Source organism: Chinchilla lanigera, unplaced genomic scaffold (assembly GCF_000276665.1).
Source record: "Chinchilla lanigera isolate Chin_1 unplaced genomic scaffold, ChiLan1.0 scaffold00018, whole genome shotgun sequence".
Taxonomy (NCBI): Eukaryota; Metazoa; Chordata; class Mammalia; order Rodentia; family Chinchillidae; genus Chinchilla; species Chinchilla lanigera.
Window position 1 is genome coordinate 3593769 of NW_004955419.1, and position 22649 is coordinate 3616417.

At 43.8% G+C, this 22649-nt stretch overlaps 1 protein-coding gene across 4 annotated transcripts in view; it reads left to right on the forward strand.

The window, feature by feature from the left end:
• The window catches only part of Nr6a1 (nuclear receptor subfamily 6, group A, member 1), a 198910-nt gene that overhangs the window by 168363 nt on the left and 7898 nt on the right, over nt 1–22649 (forward strand). For 2 of the 4 annotated variants that reach the window (XM_005382484.1, XM_005382490.2), the window contains 5 exons: nt 5942–5997; nt 9453–9607; nt 11875–12102; nt 13734–13988; nt 21001–21122. In XM_005382484.1, the coding sequence (XP_005382541.1) occupies nt 5942–5997; nt 9453–9607; nt 11875–12102; nt 13734–13988; nt 21001–21122 (816 nt within the window). The remainder of the gene's footprint in view (nt 1–5941; nt 5998–9452; nt 9608–11874; nt 12103–13733; nt 13989–21000; nt 21123–22649) is intronic. The other 2 variants (XM_005382491.2, XM_013513155.1) reach the window with 2 other exon arrangements.

Here is a 22649-nt window from a genome sequence, read left to right on the forward strand (position 1 = left end):
TGCAAATTCCACATGATCACAATGCATATCTAAAATGTACCAATAAAATGAATTTTTAAAAAAGAGAAGATCACAAGTTTTGTTTGTTTTTTTTTTTTTTTGGTTTTTTTCCGGTACCGGGAACCGAACTCACGACCTTGCACTTGCCAGGCAGGCGCTTTGCCGCTGAGCTAAATCCCCAGCCCCGGTTTGTCTTTTTGAGACAGGGTTTCACTTTGCAGTTCAGACTAGCCTTAAGCTCACTTTTTAGCCCTAGCTGGTCTCGAACTCACAATGATCCTCCTGTCTCAGCCTTCCAAGTGCTGGGATTACAGGCGTGCACCACAGCACCCAGCTAAAGAAAAGGCTTAAAGAGTAGCACAAGGCACAGTGCTGACCTTGGCAGTGCTGAGTTGAGGTACCTCCAGGCACAGATTGCCATCAGGAAGTTGAATATATTGATTTGGAACTGGAGTAAAGAGTTCTGCCTGCAAATTGAAGTTTACGGAGTTGCTGGCACAAAGCTAGAATCACCCCCACAGAGAGCTTAGATATGGAAGAGAGAACTACTTATGCCAGAATCCGAGCTGTGCTCCCGTGGAGAGTGGGGAGTAGGGCAGTACCATTTGCTGGAAAGAGTAGAGGCTCTAAGGCAGAGGGACTGCTCTGTGGCCTTGGGAAGTTTGTGTATGTCTCTGACACACAATGATCTTACCTTTAAAAACACTATAATATTACTTACTTTTCAGGGTTCTCTAGGGGCTTAAAATGATAACATACATAAAATATGCAGCAAACTATTAGGGGTTCATAGCAGCAGCATGCAAGCCTGGGGAGTTAGATTTGTAACTATTCAAACTGGTTTTGTAGCATTACTGAATATAGACTTGCAGAGTAGTTTAGACCAGTGCGTGACAGATGAAAAGGATCTTTTCAAAACTTGGCTGTTATTTAAAAAAAAAGAAAAACTTGCCCATTATGTGAAAGGTAAGAGATATGGAAGGCATTTGGATAAATATAAGTGGCTTATTATTTTTTGTAACACTAATTATTTATTGAGCACTTACATATACCAGAAACTCTTTATGTTTTCCATGCATTATTACACCATTGAATACACACAATAATCCCATTGTTGATTATTATTCCCACCTTAGCAGTGTGGCTTGAGGAGGTAAAATCACTTACTGAATTAGCTTAGGGGTAGTTTTGATGACAATTAATATTTTTTAAATTATAATTTTTTAGTAATCAAGCAGAATGTGAACTGCTTCACATGTCTGCCCTGTCGCATAGCTACTTGCATGTCAGAGTGCCTGTGTTTACTGGACACTAAACGAATGCCTTAGCAGTGTGTTTGAGGTGTTGCCAGATTGGTCCTCTGCTCCTCTTTTCCACCAGAACACTGCCTTAAGGCTGCCCTAGCCATTTCCCCTGTACTCAGGTTCTTTGCTCTATCTGGGAGTCCTTTACCTTCCCCATTGTCACTCTCCTGCTACAGAAATCTGTCCTAGTCTCCAACAGGAAACTGGTAATGCCTTGAAAAGAGTCTGTGGTTGTCTTTCTACCCTCACCCTGATTTCATCTTGTCCTCTGATCTTGTCATCTCCATTTGTTGCCCTCATTGAGTATTTTGATCAAAGCATAGTTGTGGAATGCCTTCTTGACTGCTTTCTGAGGAATCTGCCTGCTTATTCAGTTGGAATGTGAGGTTTTGAGGCTCACAGCCAAGCTCACTTGTTTTGGGAAGAAACTTAACCTTCTAACTCCTCTAACCATAGCCAGAAGATGACACATGGGGTCTAAGGAGCAAAGATCTATCTGCATTAGAGGAAGGAGGCTGAGTGCCTGGTGACAGCTGCCTTCAGAGAGAAACCCTGCCACCTTCTGGTTGGTCCTGGAAACATATGATTAAAATTCCAGTTGCCATGGAAATATTTGTATTTCCATGGTTAGAGCTTGGAAATACAGGGGGTGAGAAATATTCTGTATGAAACTGTACTGGCCAACACATAAATCTGTGCATTTCCCCAGAGGTGCAGAACAATACACCACATAAAAAAAGAATTTTACTGTATGTAAAATGTCTTTTTTAATCAACCAGGATGTGGTAGGAGCAGTACAGGGAACGGAGAGCCAGAATGCACACTATGACAATTGACTCTAACTGGTGTTACAGCGAGTCACATAACCACACTGAAGGGGGTAGGGAAGAAAGGAGCTGACCTTGGGAAATAGTGTTTTGACTGTATATTATAAGGGTAAGGACAAAAAGAATCGCATATAAACAAAGCACTCTAGTTTGTAAAATTTGTTTCTCTCAAGGTTATGTGTTGGAAATTCTGTCCCTACTTTACATGCATACTGTAGTTAAACAAGCAGGTAAATATACTATAAATAATAAGAGGTTTTATACATCAGAGAAGTTATAAATTAGGAAAGGGGAAGGCTAGAGTGAAACCTGAGGTGCAGAACTGAATCAGTAGTGTCAGTGTAGGCTCATGTTTAGGTTTGTAGATAGAAAATATAGATGTATGGGGGTACGTGAGTTAGTACATGCATATGTATTTCCAAGCTCTAACCATATGCGTATGTATTTCCAGGCTCTAGCCATTGCAAGGGGCTAGAAGTGATAATACCCCAGCAGCAGTGAATGCACCTAGCACCCATATCTTGGGTTCTGAGGTGTTTTGTTTTGGTTTGGTTTTGGTATCAGGAATTGAATTCACAACCTTGCACTTGCCAGGCAGGTGCTGTGCTGCTGAGCTATATCCCAGGCCTATATCTTGGGTCCTGGTGCACACCTATAATCTTAGTTTCTCAGGATGCTGAGGCAGGAGGACCACAAGTTCAGGACTAGGGCAATTTAGTGAGACCCTGTCCCAAGAATTAAAATGGGGGTATGGATATGCTCACTAGTAGAGGGCTTACTTAACATGCACAAAGTACTGAATTTAACCCCTAATCCTGCTAATTTAATTAATTTTTAAAAGGAAGCATACTGAAAAGGTTCAGAACCCAACTTGGAAGAATTTTGAGTGGCCAAAGTTGAAACAACTTGGACAACAAAATAAATCTTCCTTATAAAAGACTTACAGTTATAAGAAGAGGTAGAACTTTTGTGAAGGGGAAGATGACCAAGAGATGGAGGAAGGGATGTGAAAGGGCAAGAGAGGGGGTAAGAAAGAATTAAGATGTGTTGTGGGCACATACTGATGCCCCCACAAGGAGTGTAATCATCATATATAGCAAACATGTACTAATAAAAAATTTGGATTAAAAAACTGGATATGAGGGCCAGGGATGTAGCACAAGTGCCTGCCTGACAAACGCAACGTTCTAAGTTCAGTTTCCGGTACAAAAAAAAAAAAACTGGATGTGGTGACACATGCCTGTAATGCCTCAGATTACACTTAGGAGGCCAGCCTCAGCCAATAGCAAGACCTTGTCCCTGTCTCAGAAAAATAAAAACAAATCTGGATTTAAAAAAAAGTTTAGAAAGCATGAGGGAAATACTGTAGAAAATTACTTACGGGATACCACAGTACTCACTGCTGCTGCAAGCAAGATCTGTTGATAGATGTCAACAGAAGTGAGCACTTGTTTATACAAAAACAGAATATTGTATATTTTGGGCATCACAAAATCGAGGTTGTATCCTTCTTAGTGTGTAAGTTTTCCCCATTATTGGTAATGTTAACCTAAGTCACTTGGTTAAGGTGACATCACTTGGGTGGGGTGGTATTTCCAGATTTTTCCACTGTAAAGTTTCTTTCTGAGTAGAAGTAACACACACAGAGGCACAAGTGTGTGAAACAGCACCGTGTGCTCTGTGTAGATGGGAGATAACATTTATGGCAGTAGATGAAGGTGGGTAATCCCACAGGAACGGAACCAGAGAGGATCTTGAACACCGAGCTGAGGAGTTTACAGACCCCGGCCACGGAGAGAGCAGTTTTGAGCAGTGTCCTGATGTAGTCAGCTTTGCATTTTACTTTGGTTTTTGGGTTTGGTTGTCTGCCAAGGACCAAGCAGGTGAAGGATGGTAGGTACCTGGGTTGCAGAGCAGAAAAAGTTTTTGGTTGCTTCAGAGCAGATTGAAGAGCCGTAGCAGGTGCCATTCTCTTAGTTTGGATAAGAGACACCAGAGCCACTCCTGGAATGCTGCACCCTGAAGCCACTTGTTCGTGTCAGTCACATCGCTGCCAGAAGTTGCTTGGCACAGCTAGGTTGAAGTCAGCAGTCGGTTCTTCCCTGCATAACCTTGAGCATGGCTGTCTCTCACTGAGTGCCATCTCCTCATCTCTAAAATGCACAGGATAGTAATAATGTATACCTTTGGAGGTTGTTAAAAGCATCAAATGAAATAACCTGTGTGCAAGTACATTATAAGCTTTAAAATACGGTGCAGGTGTTTATCTTGACAAAAGCACTTTGACACGGTGTATTTTTTCCCCACTTTTCAGGCAGTTTTATGCCATCCTAACAGATTTTATCATCTCTGATTAACACTGCTGTTATTTGCTTTATATTCTTTAAATCAACTTTTTAAAAACAGAATACAAGTTAATTTTCAAAGGGAATTTATCATTTGAGTGGATTAAAAGAATCAGTATTTGTAATACACTAGCATAAGAGTTTATTTATGTGGCTGGGGATATAGATCAGTGGCATAAGCATCTTCCTGACAAGCAGAAGGTCCTGAGTTCAATTCCCATTATTAAAAAAAGGAAAAGAAAAGCATGAAGAGTTTATTTATGCACCAATGTTACATTGAATGAATGTCTCTCCAGTGGAACTCAGATACAATACGGGAAACACAGGCGAGGGAAGAAAGAGGCTGGTTTTAGTCTTTTACCTGAGATACAGTCCTGATTGTTGTGTTTAGTTTTTAATCTCCATAAGCAAAATACTTTATTTCCTTGAGCCTTAGGTTCAGCTGTCCAATGGTAATGATACTGATACTTTCCTCATGAGTTTTTTACCCAGAATAATAGTACCTAACGTATACTACATGTCCATCATATGCCAGTTTTCTTATTCATTATAGGGCTGAAAGAGGACACAAGTTTTTAAGTTTTAAAACAAGAAGCTGGTAAGATACAGATCTGTAAGATTTTTGATCATTTGGAGGGTTTTTTGTCGTTTATCTATTTGGTTTTGGGTTGTTTTAGGGTTGTTTTGTTTTGTCTAGACAGAGTCTTGCTATGTATTCCAGGCTGACCTTGAACTCACTATGTAGCCTAGGCTAGTCTTGAACTCATGGCGATTCTCCTGCCTCAGCTTCCTGAGTGCTGGGGTTATAGGTGTGGCCACCATACCTGGCCACGGTTTTTGGTTCTTAAAAGAAAAAAGTAGAGCATGTTGAGTTTCTTCCTCACCTCTAGGACTGTGAGAGAGGTATCAGCTGAAATATGTGTAGTGTTGTATCTGCCTTTGATAGGTTTTTGTTTTGTAGTTGGGAACTGGAGCAAAGATGTATGAGATGTCAGTATTGGAGTTGGAAATATCTAAAGACTGCCACTGACCCTAAAACAGCAGGGAAGGGATTTAAGGATTTTTTTAAACTTGAAATTAGATTGAAGGAATGCTGCCACATAACAGCCAGTGTACATTTAGGTTAATATAAGCCATATATGCTTCTCACTGCAAATTCCCAGCAGGCTTGTAAAGCAGAGTGTGCCCCCTCATTTTGCAGATGAGGGTACAAAGACTCTTGCAAAGTTGCTGTCACCTTTGTTGAGCTTATTGCATGTATTCTGTGTCTGTCATTTGTACCTGGGGCCACTGGGGGCTCCACAGTATCTGCTGCCAGTGAGATATTCTGCAGTAAATAGGGTATGTGCTTTAGGTCCAGAAAGACTTAGTTTAATCTCAGCTTCCCCAGACTTTGAGCCAAATGAACTCTCTTTTTGTACTTAGACCTCTGAGTTTGCTTCTGACTGCCTTATGTTTCTTCCAGCTATCAGAGAAGATGGCATGCCTGGAGGCCGGAATAAGAGCATCGGGCCTGTCCAGGTAAGTTCTTGGTCTGTCCTGGAAGCCCGGTGTCGCAGACGCTCCTGGGCCTGCTCACCTCGACCCTTTCATCTCTTGCAGGGTAGCCATCTGTATTTTCCTTCCTGGAAAACTGCTTTTAGAGCCTAGATTTGAAAGTATTCTGAAAATCTCATCTGTAAAAGCTAATAATTAAAGCTTTTCTTGCGATCTGTCAGCCCTTCCTAAGTATTTCACAGGCAGTGAGCACAATTCTGGCTCTGAACCAGAGGTTGTTTTTGCTTTTGTTGTTTTTGTTTTTGTCCTTCATTTAAAATTATAGGTAACTTCATCTGACAGAAATCAACAAGACTAATTTGTTGTTCATTTCTTCTAAAGATATATCAACAGAATATTCATTATTTGTAGAGTAGGAAAATAATACCTGAATCAATCTTACAAATATTTACTAAGCTCCTACTCTGCCAGGCTCTATTCTTTGACCGCTGTCCAGTGGAAAGCATAGATATGTAAACAGGTATCATCGTACAGTGAGTGTGACAGAGGTTGCCCCAGAGGACAGAGCAACGGGCTTCTATTTCTTTTGAGCTAGAGACAGAGTTGACGACTGGAGACATTCAGGGAGGCTTCCTTCAGAAGGCAGTGTTTGAACTGAGTATTGAGAAGGAGGAAGAATTAGCTGTATTGGGAAGGCATGGGAAGCTGTGCGCCTTTATTCGTGCTAGACAGTATAGACTCTGGAGACTGGAAGCTGAATCTTTAAGGGAGGGCAAGGAGTGAGGAGATTGTTCAGTGAGGCTGGAGCTTTCGGCACACGTAGTGGAGTGGCGGAAATAAGATGGATTCCTTCAATTTGGAATCAGTTCTCTAGAGTGGCCTTCAGTTATCTTTGACTCTAGCCTCTATACAAAACCTTTTTTTTTTTTTACAGTCCTGGAGATTAAACCCAGGGCCTTGTGCATTCTAGGCATGTGCTGTATCACTGATGTACATCCATAGCCTTTTTGTTTTGTTTCATTTGTGAGACAGTGTCTCTCTAAACTGCCAGTCTGGCCTTGAATTTTGTGTCTTCCTGTCTCATCTTCCTGAGTAGCTTGGATTACAGGCACGTACCATAGTGCCTGGCTAAGTCCAGCCTTTGTGGAGCCAGCCTACACCACTTGTTTTTGCCTGCCAGCAGGACTTTGTGAAGATAGAGAATTGGATGTATTTATGACCCATTAACTGAATCCTTCAGCACACTAGGGTACAAGCACCATGCCTTAAGAAGTTTTTGGTTGTGTACCAAAAGGCAACCATTAAAAGACTTTTTTTTTTTTTTTTTTTTTTTTTGAGATAGGATCTTACTGTGTAGTACACGCTGGCCTTTAACTCACTTACATAGCCCAGGCTGGCCTCAAACTCATGGTGATCCTCCTGCCTCAGCCTCCCAAGTGCAGGGGTTACAGGCATGTACCACCACACCAGGCTAAAAGACTTTTGAGTAGGGAGAGGGCCATATTCAGATTTGCATTTTGTAAAAATCATTCTAGCAGTGAAAACAGTTTGTAAAGAGTGAAACAGAGAGGGAAAAAATAGCAGATTTAAAAAAAACAGCAGATAAAAGGGCTTTGCAGAAGTTCAGTCTAAGAGATACAGATAATAGTTTGAAGTAGGGCAGTGACAGTGCAGATTGAGAGGCAGAGATAGATTCAAGAGATGGTAAATAAGTAGTCTAAATGATAGGATTTCTCCAGTTAAACATGAAGAAATGAAAGACAGGAGTCCAGAGATAAACACTGATGAGATATGGGAGATGTCCTATCACATGAGCTTGGTCCATAGTATACACTTGATCAGGGTGTGTGTATTTTAATTTATTTTGATGCAGGGTCTCGCTATGTTCTGTGTGTTAGCTGGCTTCCTGTTCTGAGTGGTCCTATATTTATAACCCAGGCAGCCTAGGTTCCCTTAGAGGCTGCTGGAGCAAAGAATTGTGCAAATTTGAGTCAGACATGTTGGGTCCTCTGAGGTTCCATAGGAACAATACATAAAAATTCTTCTGTCTCCTCCTTAGCAGTTCCTCTCCCTCTGTACGTTGAGGGTAGCCAGTTAGGCCTTCGGTCTAGGTTAGAGACGATAGAAGTTTACGCACTCTGTGGTAGCAGCTAGAGCACTGGACTGAGTCCTTGCGTACTTTGGCTCCTCTCTCAAACTCCTGCCCACACATGGGCACACAGTGTAACCAGTGCAGTTTACATAGACTTAGGGGAGTGTCCTTGTTACTAAGAAAATCACATGAAAGTACGTGGCTGGTGTTTAATAAAGGAACATTTGTTTATTCAACACATTTACTAAGTACTTCCTCTTTTCTAAATCCTACCATGGTCTTCAGTCTTGTAGGGGATATTTTTGTGATACCCTACCATAAGTCCATTAAAATGACAGTGCCCAGCATGCTGTCACATACCTGTAGTCCTAGCCACTTGGGAGACCAAGCCATTGGTATCTCATGAGTCCAGGAGTTCAAAACATGCCTACACAGCATAGCAAGACCCTATCTCAAAAAACAACACAACAAACAAAGTACGTAATCAACTCTTCCATATTTGCTTGCATATGCCAGGTCCTTTGCATTTACTAATTGAATCCTCCTCACAAGCTTCCTGTGAGAAGGAAACTTACTCTCTGTGTCATATAGACAAAGGAATTTAGGTTTAGTAGTTTGATGATTTGCCCAATATTTTACAACTAAGGTAACTTTTTTTTTTTTTTTTTTTTTTTTTGTCTTTTTGAGGCAGGTTCAGGCTGGCCTTAAGCTCACTATGTAGCTCAGGCTGGTCTTGAACTCACCGCTATCCTCCTGCCTCAGCCTCCCGAGTGCTGGGATTACAGGCGTGCGCCACCACGCCCGGCAATATTTTACAACTAGAGATGGATTTGAACAAAGGTGGTCTGACTCCAGAATTTACACACTCAGCCACTATACTGTTGTCTGTCTCCCAGAATGCAAAGAATTATGAGTGGAGAGAAGGACCTGAAATTTTAAGTGTTAATGGAAAGTGTTTTGTTTTATATTGTTTCGGTTTTTTGAGATAGGATCTTGCTGTGTGGCCCAGGCTGGCCTGGAATTTGTGGTGCTCCTCCTGCCTCAGCTCCCAAGTGCTGGGATTACAAGGGGTCCTCACCACCATGCCCTGCTGAAAGTTTCATAAAGATGTTTGAATTGGATCTTAAAAACAAATAGGAGTAGTAAGAGCCATGCAGACTTTGTGGCATGAGAGTGGGTGGGGTAAATGGGCAAGGGAAAGGCTGTGATAGATGATAGTGCTGGCAGGCAAGCAGCCAAAGACTCCCAAGATTAGTGAGAGACTTGGAGTGTGGGTGTAGGAGAGGGCATCTGGGGCTCTTTCTAGAGATTGCTAAGAGTCCTGTGAGACTGGAGCAGGAACAGGTGTCTTGCGCACCCAGTCTAACGTGTTAATTCCTTACCAAAGATATCAGAAGAGGAGATCGAAAGGATCATGTCTGGGCAGGAGTTTGAGGAAGAAGCCAATCATTGGAGCAACCATGGTGACAGCGACCATAGTTCCCCTGGGAACAGGGCTTCAGAGAGCAACCAGCCCTCACCAGGGTCCACGCTCTCCTCCAGGTGAGCTTTAAGGCAAATCCAGTTTCTTCATCTAGGACCGCACAAAGAGTAGACCCACAAGGAACCCCTGGCTGAGCTCCTGCCAGGTCACACTAACCACTGTGCTCTTACTCCCTCAGCCATGTTTCCCACCCCATTTTATGCTAAGACCTCAAGATGTCAACAGTCTCTTCTGCAGACTGGTAAAGTACGATAAGTTTCTATGCATATACACACAGCCTTCGTCAAGTAGAATGTTTGAAGTATAGAACTTTCATTTATTTATTCATTCATTCATTGGTGCTGGGGACTGAATCTCTCATTTATTTTATCACTGAAGTAGAACAAACCATGCAGCTAGGCATAGTGGTTTGTGCCTGTAGTTCCAGCTACTTAGGAGGCTGAGGCGGGAAGATTGTAAGTTCAAGACCAGCCTGGGTGATTTAGTAATACCCTATCTCAAAACAAAAAGGGCTGGTAATGTAGCTCAGGGTAGAGGATCTCTGGGTTCATTTGATGCTAGTACTACAAAACAAAATAAAAGGTCACACTAATAATGCTGAATTAGGCTATAATTTTTCTGCCTTGCAAGAGTCGGTGTTTTTCAATTTATAAATTTTAAGAAACAGTGAAAGTTTTTGAGGCCAGACAGATTTGCTGCTCTATAAGGGTATGCAAATTTAAAGATTCATGGTTCAAGTGTGATTTTTTTTTTAATTTCTGTTTTTATCAGTAATGTTTGTAGTACATAATGATGATGGTTATTGTGGGGAATTGGTCCATGTGCATAACACAGCTTAATTCTTTTTTTGGCCCTTTTCCTGCCCTTCCCTCCTGCTCTCCATCTCTTGGTCCCCTTGTCATTTGCAAAAGATCTGTTTTCCTGTTTCCTGTTATCTGTTCATTACTTTGCTTTTTGTTATTTTTGTTGGTTTGTTTGTTTGATTTTTGAGACATGGTCTTACTATGTAGTTCAGGGTGCTTTTGAACTCAATATGTAGCCAAGGCTGGCCTCAAACTCATGATGATCTTCCTGCCGCAGCCTCTTGAGTGCTGGGATTATAGGCATGTGCCACTATGCCCAGCTATTTTGCTTTTTAAATTATTTATACTTTGGGTTTATCATATAAGAAAAGCTGTGACAAACATGGCATCTTTTTTTTTTTTGAAACAGAGTCTTACTATGTATGCAGTTCAGGCTGGCCTTGAACTCACTTTGTAGTCCCAGTTGGCTTCGAGCTCACAGTGATCCTTCTGCCTCAGCCTCCTGAGCGCTGGAACTACAGGCGTGTGCCACCGCGCCCAGCCAAAATGACATTTTAAAATAGCTCCCAGGTATAAAATAGAACCCTTAACTATCAGGGAAGGGCTCCTTATGTAAAGGTCATACAGTATAATCAGACTTTTCAGGCCTAGTGGTCTGGGTCTCAGCTGTTCAGCTCTACTTTTGGCAGAGAACAAAAGTAGTCACAAATAACATGTAAACCAGTGAGTGTGGCTGTGCGTCAGTAAACTTCATTTGCCAAAACAGGCTATAGCAGTGGTGGCGAACCTGTGGCACATGTGCCACAGTGGAGTATTTATATCATTGAAAGCTCTGTAAGATTCGCCATCACTAGGCTATAGGCTCAACTTGGCCTATAGGATGCAATTTGCAAAACTTGTAGCTATAGAAATATATTTAGGTAAAAACTGCAGAAATTTTTAAAATTCATTGCCAGAGTAGTTAGATTTCTCTAAGAATGGGGAGACAGGTGCAAATTTGCTTCTTTTTAATTATAGAATTTATACCATTCAGGTTTTCCTTAGTTTATTCCATCCTTTGAATAGTTAGGGGGTTATGGCCATATGCCACATTCCTTCCTAGATTTGTTATGTGATCAGGCAAGACACTTAGCTTGTCTGTCTTTGTTTTCTGTGTCTTTGGTTTTCCTACCACTTTTGATTTTCCTATCACTTTTGTCATCATTGTTTATAAGTGTCCATTGGAAACTCTTTAGATATAATATCCAAAGAATTCACCCAACCAATATTTATTCATTATCTACTCTGCCAAGCACTGTGTGTCCTGTGGTGAGCCCCACGTTCATGCCACCCACACAGAATCCTTGTCTCGCAAATGGGAGTCGAGCAGGGGAGATGAACCTAGAACTACTGATTGTGTTCCCTAGCTTCATGAAACACTGACTGTATGGCCAAAGAACACTTGAGCTACCTAGTGGCTCATTTCCTGTGAGTAGACACTAGACCTGCCATGGCTTTGCTTGACATGAGATTTTTCTCTCCAGTAGGTCTGTGGAACTAAATGGATTCATGACATTCAGGGAGCAGTACATGGGGATGTCTGTGCCTCCACATTATCAATATATACCACACCTTTTTAGCTATTCCGGCCATTCACCACTTCTGCCCCCACAAGCTCGCAGCCTGGACCCCCAGTCATACAGTCTGATTCACCAGCTGATGTCAGCCGAGGACTTGGAGCCACTAGGCACACCCATGTTGATCGAAGATGGGTGAGTGAGCTCTACCCTGCTTGCCCCCTTGCAGCCTCCAAATGTCCCTATGCTGTACCCATGTACATCCCCAGCTACCCTACCCCAGGCTTTAGAATAAATCAGGAGATGAGGGGTGATGATGCAAGCATCAGGTGACAAATCTGTGCTCATCTGTAAAGTCAGTAGTTCCTCATTCTTCTGTAATCATCTTTCCTCATAGAATTGGGATTACTTTTCATTCTCTATGGAATTGGGGTTGAAGCAACTTTGTTTCTGCATGGACCTAACTAACCCAGGCCCTGGGATGGGTCTCTGAGAGCTTCTGTGCCAGAAATGAATTACAATCCTGGAGATAATCATACACCTATTTAGGCTCCTTAACAAGGCATTCAAGGCCCAACTGATGCATTGGTTTGCATCTCTAGCCAGCATACTCATAGGTAGCCTGGTGGCGTGTGACCCTTGGATGCAGGCCTGAGTGGGTAGAAGAACTACTGTGAGTCTGCAGTTGCCTCTGCCTAAGTAGGTTATATTCAGCTGTCAGGCCCACCCATTGCTGTACCCTTGAGGCCAGAGCACATAGCATAGGCTGTTTGTTACCAATCTTAGACCTCCCAGAAGGTATCCTGAGATTTCCTGAGCTAATCTTCAGTTTCAGAAGCGAAGACTGAGATATCCACCCACAAGAAGGCAGACAGAGCCTTTACATATCTGAATACAGAGGCATACGAAGATATCACGGAACATTGGAAGGAAAAAGCTAGGGCACTGAGTCTGTGGCCCCAGAGGGCCCCCTCAGGCTAGAGGGGAGAAATGCTGTGCTGTTTCTATCCAGCTGAAAGATTAAGGGAAGGCTGAGCAACTCTGATTCCTGAACTCACCACCAGAGGGTGCAGTGAGAACAGGAAAAGCTGCTGAACTCATTGTGTTCTTTCAACTGTTGGGCCCCACTGCTTTTTTTTTTTTGTGGTTCCTGTATTATGTGGGCACCACATTTACCTCACTAGAGTTCTCATGGCCCACACTAGGGCAGGAGTGATTTTGAATTTTCTCTAAGACATAGAACATTAGAGGACACCAGCATTAAAAGTCATTTTTCATGATAATTGCACAAATTTCTAAGTGTCCTTTTCTCTCAGCATCCTTTACTTACCAAAGCCACCTCTACCTCCCTGAGCTTGCTCCTGACCTCAGTCTTGCCCTCTTGTAAGAAAACTGAGTCGAAGATGGGTACAGTGGCACATCCATGAAACCACAGCACTCTGGGAAGTTGATGCGGGAGGATCTTAAGTTCAAACCTACCCTCGACAACTTAGCAAGATTCTGTCTCAAACAATAAAGAAAAAGCAAAAAAGTTGGGGCTGTAGTTCATTGGTGAAATGCTTACCTAGCATACTAAGACCCTGGGTTTGATTTCCCAGGACCACAAAAAAAGAAAAGAAAATGGGCTGGTGATGTAACTCAGTGCAGTGCTAAGTTAAATCCCTAGTACCGCAAAATATAAATAAATAAAATTGAGTTGAATGAAACTGAAGATCCATGATCAAGGGGGAAGGATCTTACTACCAGGGACACTTTGTGCCCTTAGGGGTGGCTGCTTGTGTCTATCCTCGCCTCCAGCTGATAGAAATGGCTTTCCCTGTCCCCAGATATGCTGTGACACAGGCAGAGCTGTTCGCCCTGCTTTGCCGGCTGGCTGACGAACTGCTCTTTAGGCAGATTGCCTGGATCAAGAAGCTGCCTTTCTTCTGTGAGCTCTCAATCAAGGATTACACGTGCCTCTTGAGCTCTACGTGGCAGGAGTTAATCTTGCTGTCGTCCCTCACTGTTTACAGCAAGCAGATCTTTGGGGAGCTGGCCGATGTCACTGCCAAGTACTCACCCTCTGATGAAGAACTGCACAGGTGAGGCTGCTGGCTGGGGAGGAACCCAAAACAACCAAACCACTCTCACCCTGTGTGCCTGCCCTCCAGAGGATGGGCACTAAACCATAGCCACCTGAATTTGGATCCTTGCTATGCCACTAAATAGTTCTGTGGTATTGGCCGGGTCTCTCTTCTTCAGGTCTTAAATTTTAAAAATGAGATAAGGACAATACCCTCCCCAAGCTGGGGATGTGGCTCAGTGGTAGAGCTCTTGCCTTGCATGCAGAAAGCCCTGGGTTCGATGCCCAGTACCACAAAAAAAAAAAACTTCCCCCAAAAGTGGTTATGAGGAGCAAACATTATAGAGTCAGACTTAGCAGAGTGCAAAGCTGTTGTGTCTGTGACATCTAGATTTATGAGATATGACAGTGTATCTGGAAGAAACAAAAATCTGAACTGTGCTTACAAAAAGAGGCTGTGAACTATAGTTTGTAATCCAAGAAAGAGACCTAGGAGTCTTTATGGTACTATTATATGTCAGAGACTAGCTTAGATATTGTATAGTGTCTTATTTCCTTCTCACAGTGTCCAGTGTTACAGGTCTTTGTGCCTTTTTCATGGATAAGAAAACTGGAATTCAGAGAGCCCAGAGTCTGTGTTGGAACTTGCACTTGTCTGACTGCAAAGCTTAGGCTTTTTCATGCATCTGAGATGTGGTGAGATGTTAAGAGCATGGAACTAAGAGGCTGAGTGGTTCTCTTGTCCATTTTCTGTCATGAAGTTTCATCTCAGGGACCACATCCCTGGGGATGAGAGTGCACTGACTTCCTTCCTCCCTGCGGCACCACAGCCTCCTCCAGCACTTCTTTACTTACTTGCTTTGGAGACTTGGGGCACATGGTGACTATTTTCTGACACCAAAAATCAAGACAGATGACCTGTTGAGACAGTGTTTCTGGCTTATTGAGTTATTCATGTGAGGAGCTGGGGATTTAGCTCAGCGGCACAGTGCCTGCCTGGCAAGCGCAAGGTTGTGAGTTCAATTCCTGTTACCAGAAAAAAACCAAAAAAAAAGAAGAATTATTCATATGAAATGTCTTACATAGCTTAACTCACATTTAAATAAACATTTTCAATAAACCACCTTTATTGAACATTTTTAAAGTAATGGAAGTCATGGGATTTCAAGGCACTTGGAAGGAAGGAAGAAAAGATGCACAGGTATGAAAGCTGGAGAGGGTGGAGTACTAGCCCCCATACTTCTGTTCGCAGGACTGGGCTACATCCCCTTCCCCCCAGTCATGGCATAGAAACAAGGCCAAGGCTCAAGCTGGAAGCAAAGCTCTGAGACCTTCCAGGGCCCTTTGCAGAGCTGAGGGAGGGAAGAGTCTGGGTGCTGACCCTCTCCCCTGCTTTTCTAGTATTTCTTTATTAATGGTGCTTACTGGCTTCAGGATGATCTATAAGTGACAGAGTTTTGAACCCAGCTGACTCTTTGTCCTGTAAACAGAGCTGTCTAATTTTGCAGATAACCTAACCCCTTGTCCAGAGCCTCTAATTCATTATTTCCAGCAAAGTCCTGTCTAATTCCATAACTCTGGGCTAAGAGGTGTTTGGATAGCAGTCTGCCTGCTCTGATGTTGTCAGGAGTTTGCCAGCTGGCTCCCCTGTTTGCCTGGGGCTGCTATAGAGTCAGCAAAGGTAGGGGCCAGTAGCAGCCGAATTACTGAGGAAAGCTTTACTTCCTAGAATGTCTCCTTATAAAGGAGGATCTAAAGCTACACTGTCCAATATAGTAGCCACTAGCCTCCTGTGGCTTCTCAAACAATTAACTAAAATTAAAAATCCATTTCCTCATTTGCCGCTAGCCACGTGTGGCTAGTGGCTACCATATTGGATACAGCAAACATTAAGTCTTCTTTTCCATCATCACAGTTTTAACAGAGCGGACTCTAGAACATGTTTCTGCTGAACTCCAAGTAGGTCCTAAGGATTTTTAAAAAAGGGATTTATTGTTAGGATTCTTACCCTGCTGTGGAACCCATCAATAGAAAAAAAAAAAAGAATTGAACTTCAGTGTGTTAGTTCTGGCTGTTTACTGATCATCTGTTGTACATTTGGGGAGGAGGCTGGGATTGCAGATGATACAAATAATGGCTTCTGACTCTGAGAGTCCATATTCTTGGTTGAGAGGGTTGGGAGGCACATAGAAGCAGATCCAGTCTACAGTGCAAGGTCTTATTATTGGAGTTTGAGGGGTGCGTGAAGGACTGTATAAGCAGATTAGGGAGTGAGGGCGTCTGCTTACAGATTTAGAGAAGACTTCCTAGAGCAACAGACATTGGCATTGCACCTGGAAGTGAGAAGTCTCTGGGTACATTGTAGGAAACAGAAGGAAGGCAGGAGAGCAACACAGAAGTCTTAGGAGTTAGTCCTAGGTGAATGCTATGTGCAGAGACCCAAAAGCAAGCCTGCAGACGAAGGTAGAAAGACAGCATGTGTGGGAGAACCAGAGAAGTGACTGGAGGGAAGGGTGCAGTCAAGGTGATTCAGAAAGGGGCTCAAATGCCAATCTAAAGAATTTGGACTTAATCATGTAAATTGTATTATTTTACGTTTAGGAAGTTTTCATGTGGAAGAATTACATACTTAGAAGGGTTTCCATGACTGTAAGTTCAAGGTAGCTTGGCATGGACAAACCTAGAGCACTGTAGCTGAGGAGGCTCTTCACAGCCATCTGAAAGAAACCAAGGCCCAGACCAGGCAAGAGTGATGTAGGACTAAAGAGGGCAGCACAAAGCTAAGCATTCGCAAGGAGGTTGTTGGCCGCCTGTGAGTGGGAGAAGTTGAGGTGACTACTAGGTGTTCTGACTAGCTGGGCAGATGGGTACAGATCCTCTCAGCTGAGAGAGGAGCCTGGGAAGAGCACAATGGGGGATGAGCCACTCTGAGTTTGGCTTGGGGGGTCTGGAAAGCCTGAAGTGCGAGTGAAACTGGGAGAGCATAGCATGGGAGATGCAGGGCCTGTGGAGGCAGGTTAATCACTGGAAAGTCTCCCCCTCTGCTAGAAACCCAGGGTGTGCAGCCTGTAATTAGCCGTAGCTCTTTCCTACTCGGCTTGCGCCTGCGTTACTCCCACTCCTCCAGGCGGACTTTGTGCACAACTCTTGCGTGTGAGTGCCTGCTGTCAGGAAAAGCCTTTTCCCAGATGATGCATGACCACCTCCTTTTCTCTCCTTAAATATTCAATCAAATTTATGGTGCCCATATTCCTTAATCAGACTGTTATCACACGGTGAGCTGGACCAATTTGATTTAAAGCAGATTGTAGCACCAGCCCGTGACTGCTCCTGGCCCTAATCAACACTCCTTCACTCCCAGGAGGAGATACGTTGAGCTGTATGGACTTTAATGGGCACTCATGAGCACCAGCTCCATTTTGGCCAAGTCTCTGGAAAGTTGCCTTCCAACTTCCCAGCCTGCAGCCTAAACAGCTATACCCTAGACCTGTAAATACTGTCATCTTTTGCTGCAGTAATGGGAGCAGTGATGATGGCACTAATTTTATTAATAATAACTAATAGTTATAGAGGATTTATTGCACCAAATTGCATTGTAAGTGCTTTACATAGGTTATTTGTTGAATTCTCACTGCCATCCTGAGACTGCACTAATGCTATTTCTGCTGTAGAAATGAGGATCTTCAAAGCAAGAAAGACTATCATCTTGTTTAGTGAAATTCTGTATCATTTCTAATGCCTTTTTAAAATTCTCTTTTAAAAATTTTTTTTTAAAGAAAGCTAGAAAGGATGGAGTTCAAACCATCATCTGGGTCTGTTGTGTTCCGAAGTGCAGGCTCTTTACTATCATTTCCACTAAACTTACTCTCCCAGAGCCTGCTCAGAAGGTTTGACTTTGTGGAGTTGGTCCTGGAACTACAGCCTGATTTTGTATGGGAGTCTGTGTGGGTCCCAAATGGCAGTTCCTTTCAGGCTGTAGCTGACTGCTGCTGGAGAAGACACATTTAATGAATGGAAAAGAGACAACTGGGCCTCTTTGCCCCTTGGTGGGATATAACTTACATAGTGTCAACTTCAATTGCTGACTGAATGGTCCAGTGGTCTGGGGGATCCTGGCAGGAATGTTTTCCTTGCCCTAGCATGCTTATGTGATAGGAACCTAGAAGAAGAATGGGTGTGTTTGTCCAGCTTTATGGCTTTGAATGCTGATAACTTGCAGACAGGGAATACAGTGGCATCAGAACTGTGGAGTGGGCAGATGTGGAGGAGGCACGGCTGTCGGAGAAAGCAGGCCCGTGGAACAGAGAACAACTTTGTTTATCAAGGGGTGGGATGTGGGTGTGGAGGAAAGTTCTGCAGTCAAGCTGTGGAGACTGAGCGGGGGCTGGTGGGCTGGCTGCCAGCCCCCACCAATGCCAGGGGTCCAGGATAGTTGCCTGTTAAAGGAAATTTGGAAAAGATGGATTTTCTGTCCCCAAAAGAAAGAGCAGATCTGGCACACGCATATAGGCCAGCCACTTGAGAGCTCCTTTGTGTCCCACAGGTCACAACGCAGCCAGGAACAGGTTTGGCACTGCTGGTGGGGATCTGGCTGACAGCCACACACCTGCAGGCTCTGCAGTGCCAGTGTGAGCACTTGGGGCAAGAGGTTGCTGATTGAGGGACAGCGTTATCTTTGCTTGTTATGCACCCAGTGACCAGATAGATGCTGACACTGCTTCTCCCCTTGTCCCACCTCATCTCAGCCCCATTCTACACTTCCACGTAAACGCTACAGGGATTGGGGCTAACGCTCTTTTTTTCTTCTCAAGAGCATAAGTAGCCAGCAGAGTACAATGTTGGAGTGATCTGTACTGTCCTCATGCAGCCTTCTGTAGATCTAAGCATCATGGATGCACCCAACACCCATGCAGGACCCTGGGTGTCGAACACAGAGCTCCCAAGGTTGCCCCTTGTGGCATGCAGAAGCCTGTCCCAGTGGACGGTTTGGAATTGAGCATGGATAGTTATAGTACAGGGAAAACGTGTGGGTTGAGATTAGAAAGCTTAGGTTTGAACCTGGGCTCCCTGGCACTTAGGTACTGTGTGACTTGGGAGAAGCCACCTCTGTATCTGTGTTCTCATCCCTAACATAAAGATTTTATTACTTATGTTACAGTTAGCAGGAAGGTAAATTGTAAGAATGGATGTAAAGGGTATGAGTACATAACAGAGGCATAATAAATAACCTCTCTGAGCTTTCGTTTCTACGGTGAACAAAAAAGATTATGGTTAATGTACTTCTTTATTTATTAAAAATATCATGAGATATAATGTATGTGGAATAAAGTGCCCAACAGGCAGCAAACCCTCAGCACATAATTCAACATGGATTTGTCTGTCAGCCACTCTGGGAAAGTAGCAGTAAAGGGGTAAAAGCCATTGGGCCAAGTACAGAGAGACGCTGAGTCACCATCATGATCAGCACACTGAGAGAAGCCCCAGCTCGAACTGGGCTCCATGCCATGTGGCCAAGGGCTCAGAGTTCTGGATCACAGGCACCTACTGCTGTGGCCCAGCTGGTGCTTGAGAATTACAGGCACCTCTAGCCCCAACAACCGTAAGGTTTTCCCCAGGAAGAGAGAATACTATATCCTGTATGCCCAGGAAGTAAGTCAAAGCCTGCAGTTAACACAGAAAGCAGTAAAGTCCAGAAATTATTGTGCATTCCCAGGTATTCTGGGCCCTGCCCAGATAGGGTCCCCTTGGCCTGGCATGAGGCTCTGGTGCCCAGATTTGAACATGTCACCAGGAAGCAGTGGTGGAGCTGAGCTTTTCTTTATGACTAAGTTGACATCTGAGGCCTGTGTAGATCTCTCCTTAGACCACTGTCCAGCTCACTCTTGCAGTGATTCAGGCTGGTCCTGAGCCCGGTGTTTATAAACGCCTGCTTTCCCATTAAACACTACTCCTTGGTTTCGTGATGTCCTCATCTCTGGTATAAAGCATATCCGGAACACTAGGCCCTGGGGCAGCGTAGCCTGGGGCTCCTCTGCCTCAGACTTCATCTCTCCCCAGGGAGCTCACTTCTAACCAGAGAAAGAAGCATGGCCAGTTTTGAGCCCTCTCTGCTAGGACAGGCCAGGACACCACCTCAGACATTGGAAAAATCAAGCCTTTAAGGAGTTAGCCCAGGTTCCAAATTCTGATTTTACACATCTGCCTTCTTTTCATTTGAATTTCTCATCTTTACAATGGTAGTGATTATCTCACCCAGCTCCTAGAGTTGAGAGAATTAAGTGAGCTAATGCGCATAAATACCACCAGAGGCTAACACATCATGGAGACTCAGCATTTCCTTCCCTCCCTGGCTAAAGTCAGGGATAGCAGTAAAATTTTCATTGTGTGTAACCTTGCCCTTCTGGAAACAGTGAACCTAAACAAAATGACTGACAGCTTTTTCAGTATTGTGGCAGAGGCTCACGTAGAGTCACCACGGCAGCTGCATCTCAACAAAAGCTGTATCTTAAAGCCGGGCATTATGGCATAATGCTAGCACACAGGGAGGCCGAAGAAGGCAGAACTGAAGTTCAGCCCCAGCCTGGGCTACTTAGCAAGACCCTGTCTCAAAATTTTAAAAAAGGACTGAGGATGTAGATCAGTGCAAAGGCCCTTGGTCAGTCTCCAATACCACCAAAAAAAGAGTATCTTCATGTTGTCGTATTTTTCTACATTTATATCCCAACGTTCCTCTGGCTCTTGTTAGCCCAAGCAGGCACACATTTTTTTTTGCAAAGGAGGACCTCAAAGCTTGGAGGGGTCAAATGACCTTCACAGGGTCTCACAGCTGTGTGAGATGGAGCTAGAATTGAGCCCAGATCTGACTCTGCCCTACCTCAAGGCAAACAGCCTGCAAGAGCTATGCTGGCCCTAAACAAACCGTGAATCTGCTCATAGATTCTGTTTTGCCAAGGTCAGCCTCTCTCCTGTTGTAGACACCTTAAGTAGTGAGCTATAGGAGCCCACATGTGAAACGTGTTTCTGTTCCTCAGATTTAGTGATGAAGGGATGGAGGTAATTGAGCGGCTCATCTACCTGTATCACAAGTTCCACCAGCTGAAGGTCAGCAATGAGGAATATGCGTGCATGAAAGCCATTAACTTCCTAAATCAAGGTGAGTGTCTAGGGTAGGACTGGGGAAAGGGATATTTTTTTCTTACCAATGAGCATTTTCCTTCCTGTTTCATAACCATGCATGCGCACGCGCACACACAGACACACACACTCCCTCAGGACTGTTGCAGAACCTGTCACACCATGTGACGACCAATTTTGGAAGACCTGAACCTCCCCCCTTGTCATCATCTGCCCCTTTAACCTGCCCCTTTACAGTGCAGGGAATGCTTTTGATTTTTTCTTGAAACCTAAATGCCACAATCTCTATAACTCATAGAGGAAGAAAGAGGATTCACTTTGTTTAGTCAATTTTCATGCATTTAAACGCAGACACCAAGGACAGTACATGCGTCATTTAAAATATGTACCAAGTTTACCAGTCATTGAAGAAGAGCAGAGTGACTGATGAAGCCATTGGAGATAAGGCCTCTATGACAGGCCAGCAGTGGTTCTGACGCCCTTTTGGGAAGAGTGGCAGTACACAGAAACTCACATAACTATCAAGCATGGTTTGTAGTTAGAAGAGTGCCAGATGTGATTTTTGTGGAGCATTTACCTGCAGTGTGGCACTTGGTAGCTGCTGGTAATCAGCATGTGAAGGAAAATTCGTGTTCTTTTTTCTGCAGTGACAAGTGAATGCTCTACTCCCAGAGTAGAACTGGGCAGTGTTCGTGTCTGTGGCACCGAAAGTGCTTTTTTTCTGTACTCAGTTTGCCAATCCAGAGATTCTTGGTCCCCTCCCCTTGCCTGTCCGTCCTCTTCTCCCCATGCTGGCCAGACCTCCTCGGCCAGACCTCCTCCTCCAGCCTCCACACTGCTTATGTATTTATCTGGTGTCTGCATGCCTCCCCCCAGGCTAAGCCCTGTGCTGAGCACTAGCGACATTAAAAGAAATTAGACCCCAGGCTCCTCGAGCAGTACCTGTTCTGCTAGCACTTGGCACATTCACTCCTCCTCTTTAGAGGAAGAGGTCACACTGATTTCTTGGAGGAGGAGAAACTTGAGCTGGGCTTCAAAGCCTGGATAAGACTGATACAGAGAATATTTTATTCATATTCTATATATAAAAATGTATGTGGGCCAAGGATATAGCTCAGCAGCACAGTGCCTGTCTGGCAAGCATGAGGTCCTGAGTTTGATTCCTGGTACACCGCACACAAAAAAAATGTATGTGTATAGGTAGTTGGAGAAAGAATTATATAGAACGATAGAGGGACAGACTACCAGAAATAAGAGCAGAGGAAAATGAAGATCTCGTGTGTGTGTGTGTGTGTGTGTGTGTGTGTGTGTGTGTGTGTTTTGGGTGTTGTATATGTATTCAGCACACATGAACATGTAGGTAGCAGCAAGATTTCTGATTGGCTCCAACATTAGGCAAATTTAGACAGGCAAATTTAGAGAGATGGGTAATCATTTTTGTGGTAATCCTTCATTGTTGCGTGTTTTGTGCTGTGCCCTGTGCTGGGAGCTGGGTGTAAAGTTGAGGAAGACTCAGCCTAGTATTCAAATCTAGTAACTGTCTATA